The 16,306-nt window shown below is 64.5% G+C and overlaps 1 protein-coding gene across 1 annotated transcript in view; it reads left to right on the top strand.

Annotated features, from left to right (window-relative positions):
• BRD4 (bromodomain containing 4) overlaps positions 1–16,306 on the top strand; it is a 64,088-nt gene that overhangs the window by 32,432 nt on the left and 15,350 nt on the right. The window contains 6 exon segments of the mRNA XM_071213589.1: positions 8,201–8,518; positions 11,527–11,664; positions 12,674–12,809; positions 14,179–14,468; positions 14,743–15,105; positions 15,422–15,550. Coding sequence (XP_071069690.1) covers positions 8,234–8,518; positions 11,527–11,664; positions 12,674–12,809; positions 14,179–14,468; positions 14,743–15,105; positions 15,422–15,550 — 1,341 coding nt within the window. The 5' untranslated portion in view covers positions 8,201–8,233.

Genomic DNA, 16,306 nt, shown 5'->3' with positions numbered 1-16,306 from the left:
CGCCACACACGGGTCAGCAGCTGCCCCGGGACTTGGCGATAGCAGCCTCACGGGGTCAGCATCGCTGGCATTCCAGCGGCGCCTTCCCAGCCCTGGCAGTCTGCACCGAACTGCTGTTGAGACATCGCGGGCTTTTGTCAGAGGTCATCCCCTCCTCTTTGTCCCTGGGTGCTCTCATACTTCCCCCCAGGTGACTGTCCATGAGCCTTGCCGAAGGCCGGGCTCTTTGTCTGTGCGAAACGGGTGTGCAGTGGATGGCGCTCGGCCCACCTCCCCCGAGCCTGCGGGTGAGGCATAAACGACCGCTTGGTCTCCCCTGGTTGGACAGGGACGCATGCTCAGACTGTACCCAGGGCGTGGTGGCGGCTCCCTGCACAGATAGTGCCTTGGCTCCGGTTTGTTTACAGAAGTGAATTCCTTTGGAAATCTCAGGACTAGGAATTTGACCCCAGACCCCGCCTCGCCTCGGGGCCTTAACTGCTTCTGCCTGAACTGGCCCTGCGGGGTGTGGGCCCTGCGGTCAGCCTCCTGGGGCTATGCCCAGCCGGGGAGCAGAGTGTTCCAGATAACCCGAGGGTGCGTGCTCGGGGAGGGTGGCGGTGGGGGTGGGGGTGCTGGTGGTAGACACTGGAAAGTGATGTGGTCGTGGTGGCGGTGGTTACTGGTGGTGACGGTTGTTGGAGGCGGTGGCGGTGGTTACCGGTGGTGACGGTTGTTGGAGGTGGTGATGTGGTGGCGGTGGTTACTGGTGGTGACGGTTGTTGGAGGCGGTGGCGGTGGTTACCGGTGGTGACGGTTGTCGGAGGCGGTGGTGACGGTTGTTGGAGGCGGTGGCGGAGGTTACTGGTGGTGACGGTTGTTGGAGGTGGTGATGTGGTGGCGGTGGTTACTGGTGGTGACGGTTGTTGGAGGTGGTGGCGGAGGTTACTGGTGGTGACGGTTGTTGGAGGTGGTGAGGTGGTGGCGGAGGTTACTGGTGGTGACGGTTGTTGGAGGTGGTGAGGTGGTGGCGGTGGTTACTGGTGGTGACGGTTGTTGGAGGCGGTGGCGGTGGTTACTGGTGGTGACGGTTGTTGGAGGTGGTGAGGTGGTGGCGGAGGTTACTGGTGGTGACGGTTGTTGGAGGTGGTGAGGTGGTGGCGGTGGTTACCGGTGGTGACGGTTGTTGGAGGTGGTGAGGTGGTGGCGGAGGTTACTGGTGGTGACGGTTGTTGGAGGTGGTGAGGTGGTGGCGGTGGTTACTGGTGGTGACGGTTGTTGGAGGCGGTGGCGGTGGTTACTGGTGGTGACGGTTGTTGGAGGCGGTGGCGGAGGTTACTGGTGGTGACGGTTGTTGGAGGCGGTGGCGGAGGTTACTGGTGGTGACGGTTGTTGGAGGCGGTGGCGGTGGTTACTGGTGGTGACGGTTGTTGGAGGTGGTGAGGTGGTGGCGGAGGTTACTGGTGGTGACGGTTGTTGGAGGTGGTGAGGTGGTGGCGGTGGTTACTGGTGGTGACGGTTGTTGGTGGCGGTGGTTACCGGTGGTGACGGTTGTTAGAGGTGGTGATGTGGTGGCGGTGGTTACCGGTGGTGACGGTTGTTGGAGGTGGTGAGGTGGTGGCGGAGGTTACTGGTGGTGACGGTTGTTGGAGGTGGTGAGGTGGTGGCGGTGGTTACTGGTGGTGACGGTTGTTGGAGGTGGTGATGTGGTGGCGGTGGTTACTGGTGGTGACGGTTGTTGGAGGCGGTGGCGGTGGTTACTGGTGGTGACGGTTGTTGGAGGCGGTGGCGGTGGTTACCGGTGGTGACGGTTGTTGGAGGTGGTGAGGTGGTGGCGGAGGTTACTGGTGGTGACGGTTGTTGGAGGTGGTGAGGTGGTGGCGGAGGTTACTGGTGGTGATGGTTGTTGGAGGTGGTGAGGTGGTGGCGGTGGTTACTGGTGGTGACGGTTGTTGGAGGTGGTGATGTGATGGCGGTGGTTACTGGTGGTGACGGTTGTTGGAGGCGGTGGCGGTGGTTATTGGTGGTGACGGTTGTTGGAGGCGGTGGCGGTGGTTACCGGTGGTGACGGTTGTTGGAGGTGGTGAGGTGGTGGCGGAGGTTACTGGTGGTGACGGTTGTTGGAGGTGGTGAGGTGGTGGCGGTGGTTACTGGTGGTGACGGTTGTCGGAGGCGGTGGTGACGGTTGTTGGTGGCGGTGGTTACTGGTGGTGACGGTTGTTGGAGGTGGTGAGGTGGTGGCGGAGGTTACTGGTGGTGACAGTTGTTGGAGGTGGTGATGTGGTGGCGGTGGTTACTGGTGGTGACGGTTGTTGGAGGCGGTGAGGTGGTGGTGGTGGTTACTGGTGGTGGCGGTTTTGGAGGTGGTGAGGTGGTGGCGGTGGTTACTGGTGGTGACGGTTGTTGGAGGTGGTGGCGGTGGTTACTGGTGGTGACGGTTGTTGGAGGTGGTGGCGGTGGTTACTGGTGGTGACGGTTGTTGGAGGCGGGTGACGGAGGTTACTGGTGGTGACGGTTGTTGGAGGTGGTGAGGTGGTGGCGATGGGTATGGGTGGTGACGGTTGTTGGAGGTGGTGGCGGAGGTTACTGGTGGTGACGGTTGTTGGAGGCGGTGGTGGAGGTTACTGGTGGTGACGGTTGTTGGAGGCGGTGGCGGTGGTTATTGGTGACGTCACGGTTGGTGACGGTGGTAGTGGCGGTGGTGATTGTTGGGGCTGGCGGTGGTGATGGTTGGTGGAGGTGGGGTGGTGACGGTGGTGGTGATGCTGCAGTGCCGCTGACTGCCTTGGGGGCCGCCGTGAGGATCACCTGAACTGACCCAGGTCTCATGTTCGGTGCCCGGTGCCAGCCTGGGAGGGGCAGGCGTTGACGGGGCGCTTTCTGGGCTCCAGCCCAGATGCATGTGGCGATGGGCACCCAGGGCTCTGCCAGGTGTGTGACCGCGTCACGTGAGAAGCCCAGAAGCCTTCCCACTGACCCGGCACTTCCCGACACCCGCTCCGGCCGTCCCGGCGCATGCGCTCTGTGCTCTGTCACTTGGAGAGGGTTGGGTCTGAAGGGACAGGACAGAGATCCTGGGCCGCAGTGGGCCTGGTGGGGGCAGGAGTCCAGGTGGAGCTTGAGGCACAGAGCGTCGCTGCCCACGGCCCGCCACTCTGCGGGCGGCGCACAGTGGGCGGAAGGAGCCGGCCGACTCCCCCTCCCGGGAAGCTGCTTCTGGGCGCTCGTGCTTCCTTGCCCTTCCCGTCCCCTGCCCTCCCGCCTGTCTTGCGACTGCCGCCCGCTCTCCTGGTCTCCAGGCAGGCCCCTCGGCAGTGGTTTATCCCGGCACCCCAGAGCCCTGTGGGGAGGAGAGGGCGGGGCAGCGGTGGGCGCAGCAGTGGCGGCTGTGCCGGCGACTCAAAGCTGGAGAAACGCCATCGCTGGGGAGGCTTTTTTCTCAACATGCGTTTGATAAACTTTTTATATTAGATTTCTCATTTGCCCAGACTACTGGCTAGATCATAAATACACTTAAGATTGTTGGAAAGGAAATAAAATATTATTTTCAATTGAAAACTGAAGAACATTTACAGGCGTGCGCTCCGTTAAATGCTGTCTGTCCTTAAAATTTCCACGCATGGCTTTGATCGGTTGGGGTTGTGGTGGAGAATATCCTGTTTAAAGCAGAAGTGCTTAGTCACGGGGGTCTGGGGACTTGGGTGGGGACAAGCGTTTCTGTTCATGTCGACACCGAGGTTCCCAGGCTTTTTCAGTCCCCAGCGTCCGTAGTGACTCGGTTGTTTCGCGACACCTGATTGCACTTATCAGGAAGCTGTGTAAAGAGCCAGAACACCCGGAAGGACAGTCCTCTCACCTGGCCCCCTGTTGACCTCCGCTGTGTCCCGGTGAGGCATGCGCCTGGTGGGCCCCGCAGACTTCTCAGACCTGGGAACCGGCGTCGCTGCCTCCGTCCTTGCCTGCTTCTTGGGGAATTTGGTGTGGTATTTGCATGTTACAGCACCCGCCAGACCCCAGGCTCCGCAAGAGCTGCTGGGAAGGAGGGCGGCCCTGACCGGGCCTAGGGCGCCGCAGCACTGGTTTGGGAGCTGTGGCTCCGTCGTCGTTTCTCTTCCTGCACCTCCTCAGCTGGAATCCTGCCAGGGGCTCCCGCGGGCCGTAGGTCCAGGGATAGGACACGCTTCCTTGGGGCCAAAGCAGTTGGTGGGGTTCTTCGCCTGGCCTCGAACCTCACCTCCCCATAGCGAGGCACACGGCAGCCTCTGGGTCTTCCCGGCAGAAGGCTCTGTCTGCACAGGGCCTGCTCTGTCGCCAGCCCCGCGCGGCCAGCACCCCCAGTGTGGCAGGAGGGGCTCTCCCGGTCCGGCTCCTGCGCCTTCCCTGTCAGACGCCTGCACCCGGCCCTGGGCACCTGGAGCTGGGGTGGCTCGGGTGGGAGGAACCCCTCCTTTCTCTCTGCCTCGGCCCCAGCACGGCCCCAGCACGCCCAACTTCTCCGTGGAGTTTCCTGCATTCTCCTCCTGCAGTCACCGGAGGGCTGGCCGCGGGAGCGGGGCGCTGGGACCTGCTGCCTGGCCGGCGAGCCCAGTGGCCCTCCGCTCAGCTCGTGGGCGCCGGTGCTGTGGGTCGTCCCGGCTGTGCTAGGAGGAGCTGCACAGCACGTGCGCCTCGCGGGTCTGCTGCGTCTGTGACCGCGTACCCTCCTTGGTGCAGAGCCGACAGCTCTTCCCTCTGGCAGTTGCCTCGGTAGTGCCACCTGTGCCGACGCTCCCTGGGCCCTTGTGGGGACGGGGTCCAGGCATGGGGTGGGGACACTCGGAGTGAATCAGCCGGCACGAGCTGCCAGCGATCGGCTGTAGGTTCCCGTCCGGGCCGGGTGCCTATGGGTGAGTCATTGCACTTCTCTGGGCCTCCACTTCCTCACCTGCGGGATGAGCTGAGCCTAGAGGTGCCCTCGTAGCGGTGTTGTGAGGACTCGGGTGTCCCTGTGTGTGAGGGGGAGCCGCCTGGCCACCACTGCAGAGACGAGGCGGAGGTCGGGTCGCTTTCCTGTGGAGAGACACTTCGTCTTATGAGCAGAAAACTCGGCTGCTTTGGCGCGAGGGCTGTGCGCGCCTGGTGTGAGCGAAGAGGTAGAGTCGCCCGCGAGAAGGCACATGGGGTCCTCTGTCCACCTGGCTTGGCTGTGAGTCCATCTGGGAAGGAGAAGGCCCGACCCAGCCTGGAGCTCCAGGAGGCCAGCCCCTGGGCCATGTGCAGCATCCTTACAGGCTGCTGCCAGCTCTGGCACGGCACCCGGCCCGAAGCTGCTTCCTCTGGTGGCTGCCAGCCCCGTGTCGGCTCACACCCCGTCCCCACGGCTGCCGTGGCCACCTTGTGGCCACCTCGCCTCCCGCTTCCCCTGCCCTGGCTGCTGCCCCCACTGCCTTGCAGGCCTGGATCCCTCCCACGGCCTCCGTGCGTGGCTCAGCACCCCCACTGCTGCGGTCCCAGCCCTGGGCGCCCCCTACCCTCGACCTGGCGGATCTCTCTTTAATTCGTGGTGCTACTCTTTGGTTGACAGCATGTTTCTTTCTAAAGGCAACAAAGGGCTGCCTGCCAAGGCCCTGAGCACCTCTCCCACTGGTGCCAAAGCGGGCTTCCTGTCAGCACTGCGTTGAGCAGGAGGAAACGGAGAGGGGGCGCAGAGGCTGGAGCACCCAGAGAGCCGGCTGCGCTTGCCGCTCTCTGCTTCAGCTGCGGTGGCTGGGGCCCTGCTGGAATGTGGCAGCTGCTCCTCAGCTTGGAGAAACTCCGTCTGGCCTCTCCCCTCCAGAGCGGGGCCGCCAGCCCCCGGCAAGGCCTGTGCTCCCCCATCCCTCGCAGGGGAGCCTGCTCCTTCTGACCCTCGAGGCTCTGCGGAGGCCCTGCCCCCTGCTGTTGGCAGGGGCTGCTGGCTGCTGGTGCCCACCCCTCCTCTCCAAGCTTCCAGCCTGCCTGAGCTGCCTGCCCGGGTGTCTGGGCCAGGCTTCTGCTAGAAACAGGAGGGGTGGGGCGGCGTGGACCGTGGCGCCTGCCGCCTCTCGGTCCTGTGCTCCCAGCCCTGCTCTCTTCCCCGCTGACCGCCCCCTCGGCCCCTGTCCCGCTCTGAAGGGCCGCCCAGGGTCCACTCCAGGCGCGGGAGGTGCCGTTCACGCAGCCCCCACCCCTCCTGCTGGTTCATCCCCCAGTGTGCCTGGCCCCTTGTACACGGACCCTGCAGCCACTCCTGCGCAGCACGCCTGGGCCCGCCAGCCGGGCAGCCTTGCGCCGGCCTCCCGCCAGCCTCCCGCCGCCCAGGGAGTGGCGCGTTGCTCTCTTCCAGGCTCTCGTGCAGGCTACGAGTGGGCGCAAGGCCCTCAGCAGCTCTCACCTGCTTGGTGGAAGGGGGGGAGGAGGCCTTCCTTGCAGGCGAAGAAAGACTATTCTCAGAGCCTGTGTGGTCTTGGGACGAGGGGCTGGTTGGCGGCGCGGAGCTCCTCACTGGTATCAGCTGTGCCCCTGGCTCGGGCGGGCTGCGGGGCCCTGAGGGCAGAGACGCTGCCTGGGGGGGGGGGCCTGGCACCCTCCGCAGCCCCTGGCGACAGGCCATCCTGCCCCCAGTCGTTAGGCAGAGCAGGCTCTCCCTCGTGCTTTAAGTCTTGATAATTTGCCAGAACTGCATTTACAGAAGCTGCCGAGAAGCTTGGTCTAAGTCACACTTGGACTGAAACAGGTGGTGGATCATACAGTAATCCATCAGCCACGGGCGAGGGCGAGTGTGCTCGGCACAGGCGGCCGCAGCAGGGCCAGCTAGGGTGCCCCCGGCGCTCTCCGGGTGACGCCAGCTGCCCGCCTCCCTGCTGCGGTCCTGGGGTCTGCCCTCTTCCCTGACTTAGCTCGGACCTCTTGACCCCCAGGCTCGTCCCAGGGCACTCCCAAGAGGCACGCAGCCCCCTGGGAGCGCAGGAGAGTGGGGGCTCATGGCCCCTCCCAGGCGAGGTCCGTGCGTTCTGGGTGGGCTGTCTGTCCTCTGCCCCGCATTGTGGTTCTGGGTGTCATTCCTGAGGAAATAGCTGGACGGGGCGCAGGGATACCCATGCAGGGATGTGGACGGGGCGGGCGGGGGTCCTCGGGGGAGGCTCCGCAGAGCTGTTTGCAAACAGCAGGGTGGGCATGACTTCATTTGTGCGTCAGAAGTTATTGGTGTTTGTTTAAACAGCAAACACGTTGTGAGCTACCAAGAAAGCGTCCTTGGCAAACCTGAAGCTTGGCCCTGGAGCCCAGGCAGGGGTGGGGCGTAAGGGCCCGGCGCGGCTCGCCACAGGGGAGTGACTGGCTCCGCGCCGTGCTTCATCAGCTGCAGGTGCCAACGAGAACGGTACCACTGACGCCGGCGTGGGGCTGGCGGTCATCCTCTTACACGCGGTGTACTGGTCAGCCGGTACCGATGCCAAGTCCCAGGAATCTGTCGGCTTTCATGAAGGGGGTTTATTTGGGGTAGGGGCTTAGAATCACAGGCCACAAAACCTAAGGCCCTTCCCTCACCGACGTCTGCGGCCACGTGTGGGGGCGAGAGGGCGGGCGGCGGCCACCAGGGCCCGGCCTTGCTCTTCTCTCGGGCTCAGTGGCCCCAGCGTGCAGCTGGGCCACGTCTCGTCTCTCTCCCGGGCTCGATCCTCTCCGGGTTCAGTGGCTCTGGTCTCCCCACAAGGCCAGCGGTGGACTCTCGGGCGCCCTCTTCCCGGGGCCTCTGCCCGCCGTGTGTGTGGAGCTGCCTCTTTTCCTCTGTTCTTCTCCTGCGTCTTTACTTCCCGGGCTCCGGCTGTCACTCTCTTCTCTGAGATGGAGTTTTCTCTGGGAGTCCCTGCCCCCGGGGGGGTGGGGACTCATCGTCCTACTGCCTACTGCCGTGGCCCAATCAAAGCCTCAATTTTTATTTAATCAAGGAAAAGTAAAACGTTTGAATTCAATATAATCCAATATAATAGGCCCGGGGGAGCAGACCAGTTCACAAGCACAATCTACTATCTGTTTTTGGAATCCATAAACAATATCAAAGGCCGCATGCAGGCAGCACGTCCCGGAAGCTGGCGGGTGGGCGAGTGCAGGGCTGGACCGCCGCTTGGCACGCCTCCTTCCCGTCGGCCACGGCGCCCCCGGCCAGCCCCTGTGGTCCCAGGGCGCCCGCTGCCCTCTGACGGCGGCTCTGCTCTCTCCACAGAGTGCCTGGGAAGAACGTGATGGGATCAGTAGCATGTCTGCGGAGAGCGGCCCTGGGACGAGACTGAGGAATCTGCCCGGGATGGGGGATGGACTAGAGGCGACCCCGATGTCGACAGCGCAGGCCCAGGCCCAGCCCCCGCCCGCCAGCGCCGCCAGCAGCAACCCCCCGCCCCCGGAGACCTCCAACCCCAACAAGCCCAGGAGGCAGACCAACCAGCTGCAGTACCTGCTCAAGGTGGTGCTCAGGACGCTATGGAAGCACCAGTTTGCCTGGCCCTTCCAGCAGCCCGTGGACGCCGTGAAGCTGAACCTCCCTGTGAGTGGCCGGGGGCCTCTCAGGTGGGAGGCAGCGCGCTGGGGTCGCGGTGGCAGGCGCAGCCGTGCGGAGGTCCGCCCGGGCTGGCAGCGTCTGGGGCCGTGAAGGGGGAAGCGGCTGGCACGGGACGAGGTCTCCACGTCAGGGCCCCAGGAGGAGTCGTGGGGAGGTGGAGGGGTACGCAGGCTTCCTTCCGGGTCTCGGCGGCTGGGCCCAGTAGAGGCAGGCGCCGTTGGTCAGACTGCCCCGGGGGCTGGCCTGCTGCAGAGCGCGTGCCGGCGTCGGTAGCACCCAGCGCACCGGTGGGGTAAGGTGAAGGCCCCCCAGGAGCGGGTGCCTTGGGAGAGGCTGGGGGCCACAGGCTGCTTCGGCCACCTGCCCGCGTGTCCTCCGAGGGCCGGCGCGCCTCTCCACTGCCTGGAGACCTCCCTCTTGGCCCCCCTCCCCAGCAGGCAGTTCTGGAAACCCAGCTGTCTCTCCTCCCGAAACCTGGGGAGGCTTTCGGCTTTTTTCTCTTCTTCGAAGCGCACGTAAGGATGAGCTGTCTTCACGTTGTCCGCCACTGCTAGCTGCATCCCATACTTCCCGGGCGGCCACAGGGGAGGGGTGCCAAGCGAGACCCTCGCATATCGAAAGCCCTCGTGTCTGTGGCCGGCCAGTCCCTGAACGTGCGGCACAGGGCACTTGAGGGAGACGGGCGCATCAGCCGAGACGAGCAGCGGAGACGGGCGGGCAGGTGGCGGTGGCGGCCCCGTGGGGGAGGCTGCCGAGGAGGAGCTCGCTCTGTGCTGATTGCATCCAAGCCCATGCGTGCTGGGAGGGCGCACGGCGAGAGCCGTGTCTCAGCATCCGAGGCCACGGGGGGCTCCCGGAGGTGAGGGCGGGCCTCGGGGGGCGGGTGTGGCGGCAGAGCCATGTCACAGGACTTGGTTGAGCGGGCTGAGGGCACGAGGGCAGGTGTGTCACATGCGGGGGCGTGGGGCACAGGGCTCAGGACTGAGAGGCCAAAGACAGCAAGGGGCGGGGGCAGGGGGCGGGCAGTGAGAACCCTGGGCGGCGGGTCAGGATCTCCGGGGTGGAGGCTCCTTCCAAGGGTGGCCAGGACCTCTCCATCCCTGCGAGGGCCGGCATCGGCCCTCAGCCGTCCATGCGGGAACCGTGCGGATGGTGGGAACGAGTAGCACGCCACCGGCAGTGTGGGCTCGAGGGCGTGACAGTGGGCCCGACCGTCACCCCTCCCTCCCAGCGTGGCTCTCTGCCGCCTCCCAGCCCCCAGCGCCGCCCAGGTGCCCTTAGTGCGCGGCACCCCAGGGCCGGTTGACGCGTCAGCAGGCAGCACCTCCAGATCTCCCACTCTTCCAGAAGTGTCTGGCTCAGGCTTTGACCTGGTGCTCTGGGGACATGCCGTCACAGCGCAGTGTGCTGCCGCCTGGCCCAGGCAGGGCTGCAGCCCAGACCAAGCGTTCCGTGTGGGCGGGTGGCCTGGTCCTTTCTCGTGGGTGTCGGGCTCAGGCCCCCCCCCCCCCCCCCCGCTAGGCTTGCCGGCAGCCCCTCGGCACTTTCTCGCAGGGCAGGCCTCTGCTCGCGTGCCCACCCACGCCCAGCCTCCGCGCCGCCGTCTGCAGGGCCGCGTCTCCAAGAGAGCCCGTTTCAGGCAGACCTGCCAGGGAGGCGTCTGGACCAGGCATGCAGGCACTGCCCGCTGTCCCCACGTTCATCGTGTCATCTCTTTATAGTGGGCTTTTTTTCCTTTTTCAATTCTGTCACGCATTGGTCCTTGTATCTTCCACATTTATGGTTTTCAACCTGGAACAAGTAACACTGAAACATCGTAGGGGGAGTGGAGGTGGCTCAGGCCAGTAGGTGCTGCCCTCCCACAGGGGTCCTGGGTTTGGTTCCCTGTGCCTCCTACAGAGAAGAGCAGACAACAAACAGACGCAGCAGACAGCGAATGCAAAAACAGCAGGGGAGGGGGACCTTAATAAAATAAAAATAAACCTTAAAAACGAATCGTATGAGTTATTTTGCTGAGTAGTCGAGCAGACTTCTGACTCGAGGACACTCGGGTGTAACCAGGGTAGCCCCGAGTCTGGCTGGGGGGACTGCCCGCTGCTGGCAGCTCCTGCAGAGGGTCTGGGCAGCCGGTGCCCGTGGAGCGCGGGCGCCAGGCTTTCGGAGCCGCTTGGGGCTGGTAGAGCTGGATTCTGTGCCTCTTCCCTCCTCACCTTGGACAGGCTTTCTTTAGGGGTGTTGCTGCAGCCCCTCTGGCTTGTCATCCATGTGTCCCTTTCATGGAGATGGAGATGGAAGGTTCCGGAGAGCCCACTTTTGGCCAGGTCCCTCTTGTGACTCGGTGTTCCCCTGAGAGCCTGACACCTTTCCCTGGGATCGAGGGTCAGTACCCCCCGGCAGCTCCGTGCCTCCTCGGCGTCCCTCCTGGCATCCAGCTGGCTCCTTCCCTCCAAAGAGCCCGGCTCCCGGCCCGGGGCCCCTGCGCAGCTCGCAGTGGGCGCCCGCCCACCTGTGCTGCTACACACTGCTCTGTCACTCCAGCTAGGCCAGGAAGTCCTGGGCCCTGTGTGGGGCCGGCGGTGCGTGAGTGCAGGTGGCACAGGGGCCTTTGCTCCAGTTCTCATCTGCAGCAGGAAGCCGCGGCCAGGGGCTGCTGGCCGGTTGGCATTCTGATCTCCTGGCCATGCGAACGTGTAGGTGGGCAGCTTAGGGCCTGAGGGCGGTGACTCTTAACCTGCTCCTTGAAACGGTGCCCTAACTCCAAAAGAGAGAGACATCTCAGCAAGGCGACCTGTCCCTAAACAGGGTCGTGGCAGACAGGCAGGTTTCCCTGGGGGGGGGGGGGGGGCTTCCCCTGCACGGTCCCCCCAGCCTCAGGGAGGCTCCCTGGGTGCCAAGTCCTAGCCCTCGTTTTCCTGGGGTTCCCCGGGCGGTTCCCCTGGCGGTTCTGGACAGCCAGTGCCAGTGAGCCAGCCCGCCGTGTTCTCCGCTCTTAGGATTACTACAAGATCATCAAGACGCCCATGGACATGGGGACGATAAAGAAGCGCTTGGAGAACAACTATTACTGGAACGCTCAGGAATGTATCCAGGACTTCAACACCATGTTTACAAACTGCTACATCTACAACAAGGTGAGAGGGCAGGGAGGCTGGGGCCGGCGAGACAGAGGCGGCCGTGGGCAGCGGGTCCTGTGTGCCTCCTGGGGGGAGGCGGGGGCAGCTGCGTGGACACTGAGGCTCGCTCTTTGACCTGAAGCACGTGCTTTCCGTGCCCTTGGCATCCTGCGGGTTCACGTGTGAGTCTGGTAGAGAAGGTGTGAGGGTAAGGACAGCTCGCCAGAGGTCCGTTTGGAAGGTGGAACTTTCTCTCAGGAGGGGGTCCTTCAGTAGAGCTCAGCCTCCGGGGGCGGGAACCCCGAGTCGTGGACGTGGCTGTTGACCGCCCTCGGCCACAGGCATGGAATGTCCCCTCAGTCTCACGTGGACCTGAAGGTCACGTCCTTCCCCGTAGCCAAGTCGTGTGCCCGGCTGTGCCGTGAAGCCGGATCGTTTGTTTACAGTTCAGACCACAGCTGTGATTAAAGTCCACCCTTTCAAATAGAACGGCCTGGAGGGAGACTCTATACAGAACTCAGCTTTTGGCCTCTGCTCGTGTAGTGGGTAAAATGGCCCAGAAGAGATGGGTAGGTGAGTTTCTCGAAGCTTACTGTCTTCTTTAAGGAGTCTCAGCTCTGCCACCAGGCGTGAGCAGCTCTGGCGCAGACCAGGTCCTTTCCGTCTAGAGCCAAAGAGGACGCGCGGGCTGCAGAAGAGGCGGCAGAGCAGGGCCGGGAAGGCCTGCGCGGCGGGCCCAGCCCCGAGCCCCTGGAGCACAGGCGGCAGGAGAGCCTGCTGCCGTAGGTCTAGCGGAGGGGGCTTCGCGTGTCGGGGGGCCCTGCCCGTGCCGGGCTGAAGGTGGCAGGGAAGGTGGCTTCCAGACAGTCCAGAGCGTGAAGGAGCAGGGGCGGGAGGGGCTGGGGCCGGCTCTGCACACCCGAGGACGAGGAGCCAGGCTCCGGTGCCCAGCGGTGTTGTGGCTCTTGGGGCTCGGGGGGTGCCGGGAGCACTTGACAACCCTCACCCCGTGTGTCTCCTCGTCCAGCCTGGAGATGACATAGTTTTAATGGCAGAAGCTCTGGAGAAGCTCTTCTTGCAAAAAATCAACGAACTGCCCACAGAAGAAACCGAGATCCTGATAGTCCAGGCAAAAGGAAGAGGACGTGGGAGGAAGGAAGCAGGTAGGGCGCCTGAGGCTGGACAGCTGGTGGCCATGGGGCGGCTTGCGCTGAGGCGGGCCTGTCCCCAGGGTGCCTTCTTGGGTCCCGTGGCCTCCCCAGGGAGGAGCATCTGGGCTCAGCCTTTGAAGGAGGTGCAGGTGGGGGGCACCCTTTTTAGGAGGCGCAGGTAGGGAGTGCTATCTAAGAAGACACAGGTGGGGAATGCCCTTTTTAGGAGGCATAGGTGAGGGGCACCCTCTAAGGAGGCGCAGGTGAGGGGCACCCTTTAAGGAGGCAGGGGTGGAGGAGACACCCTCAAAGGAGGTGCAGGTGGGGGGCACCCTTTAAGGAGGCAGGGGTGGAGGAGACACCCGCAAAGGAGGTGCAGGTGGGGGGCACCCTTTAAGGAGGCAGGGGTGGAGGAGACACCCGCAAAGGAGGTGCAGGTGGGGAGCACCCTTTTTAGGAGGTGCAGGTGAGGGGCACTCTCTAAGGAGGCACAGGTGGGGAATGCCCTTTTTAGGAGGTACAGGTAAAGGGCGCCCTCTAAGGAGGTGCAGGTGGGGGGCACCCTTTAAGGAGGTGCAGGTGAGGGGTGCCCTCTGAGGAGGTGCAGGTGGGAAGCACCCTTGTTAGGAGGCGCAGGTGAGGGGTGCCCTTTAAGGTACTGGAGCCTCCACTTCACTCAGCCCAGGGCCGAGACTGGCCCACCAGAAGTTAGTTTAACTCGTTTCAGTCTTAGAGCCTTGAGGTTTGGTTTGAAGTGTCGGGACACGGTGTCTGAGCCATACCTGCGTTTGGGCTCGGGGTCCCCAGGAGCTGCATGTGAGCGCAGCTTGTGCAGCAGGGAGTGGAATCGGGAGGAGCGGCTGGGGCTGGGGCACGTTGGCTGCGCACCTGACAGCGGGCTGTGCTCGGCACAGTGGGCAGCCGCGGGAGAGGCATCCCGGGGGCAGCGCCCCAGGAAAGGCAGGTCCCGTTGTTTGCCTCCTGAGAAGCGGCTGTGTCCGAGGCTGACCCCCGGGCAGACGTGGCAGCCTCTGCGCCTTGTGGCTGGGGGGTGGGAGGTCCTGGCACTGCCCCGGAGGAGCTGCAAGCTGAGGCTGCCTGCCCATCCGCCGGGCCCCTGTTCCCCGGGAGCAAGTCCCCTGACTTGCTCGCGCCCCGACCCTGTGCCGCTCCCAGCCTGCCCACACACGCGCAGCTGCAGGAGGTGGCCCGAGCAGGCTCCCCACAGCTCAGCCCTGGGAGGGCCGACTGCCTGGGCCTGGGCGCAGGGCTGCTGGAGCTGGTCTCAGGGCCACAGCCCAGGAGGGCTCCGCCCCCGCTGCCGCAGCTCCTGGGCCCTGGCGGCCTCACTGTCCGACTTCTCCTCTCTCTGCATCCGCAGGAATGGCAAAGCCTGGCGTGTCTGCCATCCCTGGCACGACGCAAGCATTGACCCCCCCGCAGACCCAGCCGCCTCAGCCGAACCCTCCGCCGGCGCCGGCCGCCCCCCACGCCTTCCCGACCGTCACCCCAGACCTCATCGTCCAGACGCCCGTCCTGACGGTGGTGCCCCCCCAGCCCCTGCAGACGCCCCCGCCGGCTCCGCCCCAGCCCCCACCGCTCCCCACGCCAGCCCCCCCGCCCGTGCAGAGCCACCCGCCTGTCATCGCAGCCGCACCCCAGCCCGTCAAGGTGAGGACCGTGGGTGCAGGGGCGGGCGGCTGCTCTCAGCGCCCACCACGCTCCTGGGACGTGGGGGCTCTGGGGCCCGCTCTCATGTCAGTCCGCGCAGCCTGGCAGCAGCCCCCTGCTGAGGGGGTCACGGCACAGCCTCCCAGCTGTGGGGAGGGGCCCAGCGGGGCGGGGGGGTCTCCCCGTCATGGGTCCTTTGCGTGGTCGCAGAGCGCAGAGGTCCTGGCTGCAGGCGCCCCACCACGGGGCCCTGACCTCGCTGTGCTTCCCGCAGACCAAGAAGGGGGTGAAGAGGAAAGCGGACACCACCACGCCCACCGCCATGGACCCCATTCACGAGCCACCCTCGCTGCCCCCAGAGCCGAAGACCACCAAGGTGGGCCCTCGGCGCGAGAGCAGCCGGCCCGTGAAGCCCCTGAAGAAGGACGCGCCCGACTCCCAGCAGCACCCGGCGCTGGACAAGAGCAGCAAGGTGTCGGAGCAGCTCAAGTGCTGCAGCGGCATCCTCAAGGAGATGTTCGCCAAGAAGCACGCGGCCTACGCCTGGCCCTTCTACAAGCCCGTGGACGTGGAGGCGCTGGGCCTGCACGACTACTGCGACATCATCAAGCACCCCATGGACATGAGCACCATCAAGGCGAGGCGCGGGGCCGCGGGGGCGCGTTGGGGCCTGGGGCTGGGCTGCTGCGAGAGCCCCTCGTGGAGTCGGTGCTCCTGGAACTCGGGCCGGCTGAGCCAGGGGCCTGTGGCCTTTCCAGGGGGTGTCCCGTGCCGTGGCACCAGGGCAGGCGTACTGCGGTCAGCCTGCCCTCCTCCCTCCGAGCCGTGGCCACCAGTGGCACGTGCCTGAGGCTTGTCACGGGTTCCCTTGTCCACCCACTTCTGAGGCTTGGGCTGGTGGGCTGGGCGCGGGGTGCCTGACGCAGCTCACGGGACTGGTCCTGTCTTTGCAGTCTAAACTAGAGGCCCGGGAATACCGTGACGCGCAGGAGTTTGGTGCTGATGTCCGATTGATGTTTTCCAACTGCTACAAGTACAACCCCCCTGACCACGAGGTGGTGGCCATGGCACGGAAGCTCCAGGTGAGGGCTCGGGGGCTGCGGTCTCTCGCTGGCCTTGGTAAGGGTCTGTGCTGCTTCGGGAGCATGGGCTCGACTCGGGGTCACGCTGGCGTTTGACGCCGGGGTCGTGCCCTGGAGGGTACCAGGAGCCAGAGTCCCTCCCGCCCCTGCGTTCTCGTCCCTTCAGCAGGAAGAGCGTGTGTTTTAGGCGCAGGGACGTTCTTGCCCAGTAGACACTGTTGTCACGATGGCCATGAGCTGAAGTAACTGCTCAGCTGGAGCCTCAGAAGCCCCTGCCGTGCTCCCGCTGCAGAGCGGTGGGTTCTGGGGGCCTGCGGCCTCCCTTATCCCCAGCTCGTTGAGCACCCTGGCCTTGACACAGGAGGCAGGGAGCAGGGCACAGCACAGCACCGCGACTGGCTCTGCTCTTCCACGGAGAAGAGGAAAGTTACGCTCTTAGACTTAAGCCATTCTTCTCCTTAGGTGGGAAGATTGGGGATAAAGGTTTTAGAGAATAAAGTTGTTATTTAGTACTTCTGTAGTTCTAAAAAATTTCTTAAGATCATACATAGAGGCAATTAAACCACCCAGTCCCTTTCTACCTGGGGCCACAGGCTGCTTCTGCTCTTGGGACCAGACAGGCCATGGGCTGGGTCCTGCCGCCCACCCCACGCGGTGTCTGGGCTTCCTGCCGCAGTGCCTTCCACCTCCTCACACTAGCACTTCGGTGCCTGCTCCTGGGTGGAGGGCTGACTCCCTCCCCGCTCACCATGGCGC

Source organism: Dasypus novemcinctus, unplaced genomic scaffold (genome assembly GCF_030445035.2).
Source record: "Dasypus novemcinctus isolate mDasNov1 unplaced genomic scaffold, mDasNov1.1.hap2 scaffold_124, whole genome shotgun sequence".
Lineage (NCBI taxonomy): Eukaryota > Metazoa > Chordata > Mammalia > Cingulata > Dasypodidae > Dasypus > Dasypus novemcinctus.
The sequence above is the reverse complement of the archived record's forward strand: the minus strand, read 5'-3'. Positions and strand labels throughout refer to the sequence as shown.